Here is a 9007-nt window from a genome sequence, read left to right as displayed (position 1 = left end):
GCACATTGAAGGGTGGCGTCTCATTCATCAACTCAAAGTAATGTAAATGGTGTGTCACCATCAGAACCAACAAAAAATAACTTGCTATTGGAACTGGCATTATTAATGCATGGTTTGGTCTACGGAAAGACCTCGATGAGTGATTGAGATCCCAAGATGGGATTGATCTTGTATCGACTAAGACCCGCGTCTAGGAACAACCTGTGCCACCTCTCCTCGCCCCTCTCTTCACCCGTTGTTAGCATCATCATGCATACATCCATCAGAAGCTGAGCTTCGAGTGTCCGTTTGGACGACGCCGAGCCTGCCACCGTATCTATGATTATCACCTTCCCTTTTGGTCCTCGAGTAGAGATAGCTTCCTTCGATCGCTTTAAGATCCGTACACAATCCTCGTCACTCCAGTTGTGCAGCACAAACTGTAATAGGGATGGTTTGGTAATCACGTAAGTAAAATCAAGTATAATAAACACTAAGCTATATGTAAATAATGCACAAATAACCCCGTGTCTTGAAAAAAAAACATGAAAGTGACACAGTTGCTACTCATGGCACACGTACCTTGAGTAACACAACATCAGCTGGAGGGATGGACTCCATCATGTCACCTGCAACGAACTCAACCACGCCATTAACCGGCATGTTGTCCGCCACTTGGGGAAGCTCCAACACCGAGCACCTCACGTGTGGGAAGGCCTTTGCAATAGCCTTCGCCGTGGTACCATCCCCACCTCCGACGTCGATCAGAGACGTTAACCCGGCGAATACATCGCCGCACTCGCGCACGACGATTTCAGCCACAAAGCGGCTGTCGGCGCCCATGGCCCCGTTGAACAACTCACCGAACTCCAAGTCACGAGCCGTGTAGGGAAAAAATCCCGCTCCATGCGCCATCATGAACGGTGTCTCTGCCACAGCATCGTCCTCACTCTCCAGCCACTCAGATAGGAGTTGAGACGCCCGGAAGTGGAATGGTGAAGTGGCCAGGAGTGCAAACTGCGACAGGCATGCTTTGCCACCCTTGGCGTTGTCCTCCACGAGGAGGCGTGATACCGGGGTGAGATGGTACACGCCTTCCTTGCCCTCTCTAAAGATTCCTGAGATGACCAGCAGCTTCATTAGGCGAGACAAGCATGGCAATTTGCTTGCGGGGACCGGGAGATGTTCGTGTAGCTCGCGCAGGGAGGCGGCGCCGCCGCAACGATGGATGGCGGTGGGGATCCTAAGCTTGATCACGCTTTGCAGCGCCATGGATTTGAGGTAGGCGAGGGTGTGGCACCAAAGCTCCGTCTGGGCTTGCAGAAGTTCAAAGGTGGTGGTGGTAGCCATCATGGGATGCGTAGAGTGGTTTTGAGCCATGCCTTGATTCAACGTGATTGAGAGGCAGTTTGAGCTGGTTTCCGAGGTATTTATAGACCCCTGGCACCGTTCGTCAAAAGGGATCACTCTTTGACTTCGTGAAATAATTTACGCAATATTTAAAAATAAGTTTGCTTTTTATGAAACACGGTGCACAACATATACTTATATGCACATATGCACATGTGAGCATCTTCGAAATAGTGGGCCAGCATATATTAAGATTGACAAGGACATCATAAGTGTAAACATTTGACTCAAACATAATACAAAGAAACCTAACAAATTAAGTTAACATTCAGTTTGCCTAACACATGGGATTGCTAGGCATGTACTAATCCCTTCGTTTCATAACATAGGTCGTTTAAGTTTTGTCTTAAGTTAATCTTATTTAACATTGAATAATTTTTTAAAATATATTACCATTTATAATTTCAAATAAGTATACTATCAAGACAAATTCCATGATAGATTTAATGCAACTAATTTGATATCATAGATATTGTGCATTTTTCATATAAACTTGGTCAAATACAGCGAAGATTAACTTAGAAAAAAAAACTAAAATGGCATATGTCTTGGTACGAAAGGAGTAGCACTGAGCAGATGACGCTACCACAAAGTTGACTAACCAAAAATCATAATGCATATATTCAAAGTATAAGTTGTTTAGTTTTGTTCTAAATCAAACTTATTTAGTTTTAACTAATTTATAGAAAAAATATTAAAAACTATAACACTAAATAAATTTAATATCAAGATATATTTTATGATGGCTTTAATAAAAAATTAATTTGATGTTATATATATTGTGTATTTTTCTTAGAATTTTGGTTAAAATTCAACTAGTTTGACATAGAACAAAAGTAAAACATATAGTGCATTTTAGAATGGAAGGGGTAAATTTTTTTATAAAACTCTTTCAGAAGTCTGTACTGAAATCAGCCAGACAGCAAACCATCTATTGGATAACTCTCTCCATCCAAATTATAAGTAGTTTTGATTTTTCTAGATTCATAGATATTATTATGCATCTAGACATAGGGTATATCTAAGTGCTTATGAATTAAAAAAGCTAAAATGATCTATAATATAATTTGGAACGGAGGAAGTTTTATAAATTGATCATCTCGCCTATTCACCCCCTCTAGGCGACATCTCGGTCCTGTCACCAACATTGACCATCTCGATATAAGAGAGATCAAGAAACTCAAGATCCAAACAAAAAAATCTAAAATCTAGAAAATATGTATGGACTGCAGATTCGGGGTTCAGTATCCCATTTTGATCTCGGTGACCCACCATCCACATGGCAGCATAGTGGCCTTGGCGTATGGAGAAATTGAACTTGCCGGAATTAAACGGCTCTCTTGTTGCACTTATAAAATACATGCAATGCACCGTCTTTTGCCTTGTTTTGCGAGCAGAAGGCCTGCCCATCCTAATCCAAGCTGACAGATCATAAAATACATGCAATATACCATCTTTTGCCTTGTTTTGCGAGCAGAAAGCTGACAGATCATAAAATACATGCAATGCACCATCTTTTGCCTTGTTTTGCGAGCAGAAGGCCTGCCCATCCTAATCCAAGCTGACAGATCAACACTGAAGGGCTTAGATCGAGACACATCATCTGCACATGAAATCCACCCTCTTATCAAGTATATTTTTTCATGAGGGAAGTTTATTCATTTTCAAGATTTTTACATAGAGATGATAGAGCATCTCCAGCAATTCCCCAATAAATATTTTCCAATAACTAGTTAATAGGGATATCCTAATATTACTTTACCGTTATTGGGAGAGTTGCTTTTGCAGTCTCTCAATAATTTCATCCCAATCCAACTACCGTATTGGGAGAGTTACAACTCCTCCTTTATTTAGGGAGGGATGTGGTGAATTATTGGACCCTTGTTTACTTCCCTCCAAACTCCCAACTTTGACACTGTGCAAAAAGAAGATTCCTCATCACATCAAACTTGCGGTACATGCATGGAGTACTAAATGTAGACGAAATCAAAAACTAATTGCACATTTTTGTTGTACTTTGCGAGACGAATCTTTTGAGCCTAATTAGTCAATATTTGGACAATAATTCACAAATACAAACGAAACGCTACAGTGTCGCATTTATGGCAAAATGCCAATTTGGCACCTCCCAACTTGGGAAGTAAACAAGGGCTGGGTTGTTTCAATAATTATTGGGAAATGGTGAAGGTAAAGGGAGACTGCTGGAGCACTATTTTTTTATCAACTCTTCCAATATGGTAGTTGGATTGGAGAAAAGGAGACTGCTGGAGATGCTCTTACAAGACCTTAAAAAGCATTCCCGGCATAACTCTATGATAAACACTTCCAAATAAAAAAAAATACCATCAATCCCCAATCCCCATCAATCCAAAAGCTAGACCGTCCCGCAGTCCCGCATGTGCATGGTAAAGAACTTCTTCGCTACCAAGAGCCAACCGTTGAAATGGGGATTAGAAAGATCTCCATGAGTGATCGAGATCCCAAGATGGACTTATCTTGTGTCGACCAAACCCTGCATTCAGGAATAGCATATTCTACTTTTCATCATCTCTCCCTTTACCCGTTGCTAGCATCATCACGCATATATCCATCAAAAAGTTTAGCTTCAAATGCTTTTTTGGACCCTGAGCCTGCCACAGTATCTGTGGTTATCACCTTTCCCTTGTTCTCGAGTGGAAATAATAGCTTCTTTTGACCGTTTCAAGATTCTAACACAATCCTCGTCACCCCAATTATGCAGCACAAACTGTCATAAGATATTTTGCTAATTATGCAGCCCCGCCAGAAAGAAATGGCTCTCTGTTTCTGCTGCAACTAACTGGCCAACTGGGCATGACCGCATGTGCATGGGTAAAGAACTTCTTCGCTACCAAGAGCCAACCGTTGAAATGGCAACACAGATATAAGATGATGTAAATTAATAAGGTAGAATAATTGGAGTTGGAGATATTCATGCTAGCTCTCATTAAGATGATATTCATGCTAGCTAGCCTATATATATGCAGCTCGTTCGCTTGGCTGCTGCGTTCGGCTTCTGGCTGCTGCGGCAGAGAGCTGCTGCGTGCTGCAGCTGTTGCGGCAGAGAGCCGAGCAACAGCAGCCAGCTGCAAAGCAGCCAGCCGAACGAGGCCATGGTCTATGGAAAGACCTGAATGAGTGGTCGAGATCCCAAGATGGTAAGATTCATACCATATGTGCATCCCAGCTAGCCTATGAGGGTGTTTGGATACTAGGTGCTAAACTTTAGCAGTGTCGCATCGGATGTTCGGATGCTAATTAGGTTGACTAAACAAGAACTAATTATAAAACTAATTGCAGAACCCCTATGCTAATTCGCGAGATGAATCTATTAAGCCTAATTAATTCATCATTAGCAAATGGTTACTGTAGCACCACATTGTCAAATCATGAGCTAATTAGGCTTAATAGATTCATCTCGCGAATTAAACTCCATCTATGCAATTAGTTTTATAATTAGCCTATATTTAATACTTCTAGTTCTAAACATCCGATGTGACATGTGCTAAACTTTAGCATATATATATATGTGCGCGCGCGCTCTCTCTATTGAAAGATCTCCATGAGTGATCGAGATCCCAAGATGGACTTATCTTGTCTCGACCAAACCCTGCATTCAGGAATAGCATATTCTACCTTTCATCATCTCTCTCTTCACCCGTTGCTAGCATCATCATGCATATATCCATCAAAAAGTTTAAGCTTCAAATGCTTTTTTGGACCCTGAGCCTGCCACCGTATATGTGGTTATCACCTTTCCCTTGTTCTCGAGTGGAAATAATAGTTTCTTTTGACCGTTTCAAGATTCTAGCACAATCCTCATCACTCCAATTATGCAGCACAAACTGTCATAAGATATTTTGCTAATTATGCAGCCCCGTCAGAAAGAAACAGCTCTCTGTTTCTGCTGCAACGAACTGGCCAACTGGGCATGACCGCATGAGCCACGAGGGCACAGCTCAGCACAGGCAGGGCGGCGATCCTTGCGCGCGTACTACAGCTGACGAGCTCGTCGTGAGAGCTATCGGGGGTGGGGCGGGCAGTCGCCGCGAAGAGCCATTGGAGTTGGAGACGAAGAAGACCGCCGGCAACGAGAGCGAGGTCGTCGTGGACGGAGGAAACGGGCCGGGGGGGGGGCCTCGCTGGCAGAGTCGTCGAGAAAGCACGCTGGTCTCATATAAAATGGGCCGGACTCACGCTGGACCAAGCAGCTACCTCATCACCACCAGGGCCCAAAGCGCCTTTAGGCTCCACTAACGGCCTGCGCCCACCTCTGAAACTCTCTCTCCTCCGCCGAATTGCGCGCCCGCAGGACGACGAGGCAAGTCGAGCCACGGATGGAAGAGCTACGCGAAGCAAATTCCCACGGTTCATTTCGCATACGAGGAAGTTTAAAATCCAAATACGACGCCTCCTGGAGACACGCCCAGCCTGCCTCCAAGCTCCGAGAAAATCATTTTTTTTTTGCGAAGACCGAGAAAATCACTTGCTCAGATTGGGTAGATACGTGCACTAATGTAGTAATGTGTCAGGTTCTCCAATTTGTAAATGCAAGCAGAATTATTTAAATCAGCCTCGAATGGGAAGAACAGTCGTTTCCTGTTCCTGCACAAACTGTGTGGTTCGCTTTTTGGAGTATTTTTTTTGTGTTTTCCAATTTCTTGCTATCCCGATTGGTTTTCCATACGTCACCTGAAAAAGGTGATTTGTTTTTTTCTTCTGAAAGAGAGAATAGGCGGAGTAATTAAAAAAAAAAAGGAAGGCACACCCGAATCCCCGTCTATCTACGACCCCGACCGCCGTCGGGGAGCAATGGGCGCCGCCGCCGCCGCGCCCGTACCACCGAACCAGCGAGAGGAGGCGACGCCGCCGCCTGTGAGGTCCGCGAGGTCGCCGGCGAGCGTGGCGGCGGACTTCGCCATGGGCGGCGCGGCCGCCGCGGTGGCCAAGACGGGGGCCGCGCCGGTGGAGCGCGTCAAGCTGCTGCTGCAGAACCAGGGCGAGATGCTGCGGCGGGGCACCCTCACGCGGCCCTACGAGGGCATCGCCCACGCCTTCGCCCGCGTCCTCCGCGAGGAGGGCGCCGCCGCGCTCTGGCGCGGCAACCAGGCCAACGTCATCCGCTACTTCCCCACCCAGGTCCGACGGCCTCCGGTTCCTTTTTCTTTTCCTACTAGTTGCCATCGCTTGATGTGTCTCGATGCATCATGCTCTTCTCTTCCTGTCAACCTGCATATGGCTTTGATGCGAACTGTTGATCAAATTTTCACAAAATTAACACGCAATCAAATCATATGTATGGATTAGCAACTTCGTGCAAACATTTGCGTTCAATGCCGCTGATTTCTGTATGGACTCAATTGTTCACGACCCCACCTAAAAGGAAGAAAAGGAAAGGAAAAGGAAAAACGTTCACATCCTTCCTCACCACATAATGCATTTCGCAAGCACAGTTCTTAGAACTAATACTAGGAAGTAAAGCTGGCTTGGGCGTGTAATCTGCCCGGTTATGTGTTTATTGAGGTGTTCCTACTGGAGTATGTAGGAGCACTTCACATTTGGACTATCATATAGATGAATCTTTATAAATAAAGCTAAAGTAAGCCAAATTTTGTGGTGTGCTTATGGTTTGTAAATGATATTAGAAAGACTAGACTCAACATTTGCATCCATATGTTTTTGTGCACAATACTGCTAAGGCATAAATTTTCAGAAAAGAGCAAATCTACAACCTTATGGAGGTTAGACTCATGCTATCTTTGCAGCCACTTATTCTAACTGTGTTGACAATAAGTACTGTAAAGATTGTATGTCACTGCCAAGGACTGAAACTTGTGCCTCCAGTTTCCTTCAGTTTGTTGTAATAACTGTACTTAATGTTGCATTATGAAACCTGGCCCTCAGAAGAAGGATGCACATGCACCCTTAACCCTTCGAGCGATGAATGAATATGATATTTCTTTTCCATCAGGAGAAAGATTCAAAATCTTAATGGAACCTCAATTGTACAGGCTTTTAACTTTGCATTCAAGGGCTACTTTAAAAGCTTCTTTGGCTACGACAGGGAGAAAAATGGAAAATGGAAGTGGTTGGCTGGTAATGTAGCCTCTGGCAGTGCTGCAGGAGCTACAACGTCATTACTGCTATACCATCTAGATTATGCACGAACAAGGCTAGCTACTGATGCAATTGAATCCCGAGGCAACAAACGCCAGTTCAGGGGGCTGCTGGATGTGTACAAGAAGACACTTACAACCGACGGCATATCTGGACTATACCGAGGTTTCAGTGTGTCTATTGTGGGCATCACCCTGTACCGGGGTTTATATTTTGGCATCTATGACACCATGAAACCTCTTGTTCTAGTAGGACCATTGGAGGTACTTCCATTCTTGTGACATAATTTCACTATCGCATAGGAGTTTCAAGCTAAATCTTTATGACACCCTTAACTTGTTTTGGTTGCAATTCTAGGGGAATTTCTTTGCCAGCTTCGCCTTGGGCTGGGCAATAACTACTTTCTCGGGGGCCTGCGCCTATCCATTCGACACGGTCCGTCGTAGAATGATGTTAACTTCAGGACAGCCATTCAAATACAGGAACGGCTTCCATGCAGTAAAACAGATAGTTTTAACTGAAGGGTTCTTCACATTATTCAGAGGAGTTGGTGCGAATATTCTATCAGGAATGGCAGGAGCTGGAGTTCTTTCCGGCTACGACCAGCTCCAACAGTTTGCAAGTCGGCATGGTCACAATTTTGAGCGCAAGATGAAAGGGGTATTGAAATGATGTGTATATGGATATGAATATATTTGAATCCTTGGTTCAAGGTTTGATCATTCAAAGGGGATGCACAAGCAAGATATCCCGGGTCTGAAGAACTTCACAAAAGTTAATGGTGGAAAAAGGCAAAAATTCCAGGAGGTGAATCTCCTTGCTGCTCGGACGCGATTGACTATAGATTGGGTTATCTATATATCTTCAATTGGCTATATGCTGTAGCCCTTGATGAAATGTTACCTCAGCAATCTCTGGAATGGAAGTTTGCAGGCTCCAAAATGGTTCTTAGTCTCAAAACCCACTTAACCCTAGCAAACCCAGGTCATACAGGTAGAATCGACAGTAGGATGGCCCTTTTACATTGTACTATGGTTATTTGTACAGTGGCAATTCTGTGTGAATAGTGTTTGGTGGTTTTCCAGAAATGCTGGTTATCGCCCTAATTCTCTTGGTTTCATATTTCTTTGAGCTCCTTTTCCTATCCTGCTCTGTAAAGCTTGCAATCAGTGGCCTCTAAACATAACTGGTACAACAGAAAAGGACAAACAGAGATTCATATTTTTCACTTTGCCCACTAGATTAATCTCGTGTATATTTGTTTGTGAAACTAGAAAATGATAATTGTTAGCTCGTTTCTGTGACTAACTGCTGATTTAATTGAAAGCATGTAGATTTAGCAATTTGATAGAGTATGATATATCCTTGACTTATGGACTTACAGTTATTTTTGGAATACTGGTTGCTGATGACCTTGGGAAGCAAGTACTTGTAAAGGTATAAAAAATGCTAGTTCTGTTCGCATCTGTTGATTTCAGTGCCT

At 43.7% G+C, this 9007-nt stretch overlaps 2 protein-coding genes across 2 annotated transcripts; one reads left to right on the top strand and one right to left on the bottom strand.

The window, feature by feature from the left end:
* On the bottom strand, positions 1-1396 carry LOC117843356 (flavonoid O-methyltransferase-like protein Os11g0303600). Its single transcript, XM_034723937.2, has 2 exons — positions 562-1396; positions 1-419 (listed from the first exon to the last, which is right to left on the bottom strand). Exons 1-2 carry the CDS (start codon positions 1357-1359, stop codon positions 120-122), a joined length of 1098 nt encoding a protein of 365 aa, XP_034579828.1. The 5' UTR covers positions 1360-1396; the 3' UTR covers positions 1-119.
* A 4764-nt stretch (positions 1397-6160) lies between these two features.
* LOC117853074 (ADP,ATP carrier protein ER-ANT1) lies at positions 6161-8752 on the top strand. Its single transcript, XM_034735475.2, has 3 exons — positions 6161-6546; positions 7419-7787; positions 7882-8752. The coding sequence occupies exons 1-3, from the start codon at positions 6220-6222 to the stop codon at positions 8194-8196; spliced, it is 1011 nt and encodes a 336-aa protein (XP_034591366.1). The 5' UTR covers positions 6161-6219; the 3' UTR covers positions 8197-8752.
* Positions 8753-9007: the final 255 nt, after the last annotated feature.

Source organism: Setaria viridis, chromosome 1 (assembly GCF_005286985.2).
Source record: "Setaria viridis chromosome 1, Setaria_viridis_v4.0, whole genome shotgun sequence".
Lineage (NCBI taxonomy): Eukaryota > Viridiplantae > Streptophyta > Magnoliopsida > Poales > Poaceae > Setaria > Setaria viridis.
The sequence above is the reverse complement of the archived record's forward strand: the minus strand, read 5'-3'. Positions and strand labels throughout refer to the sequence as shown.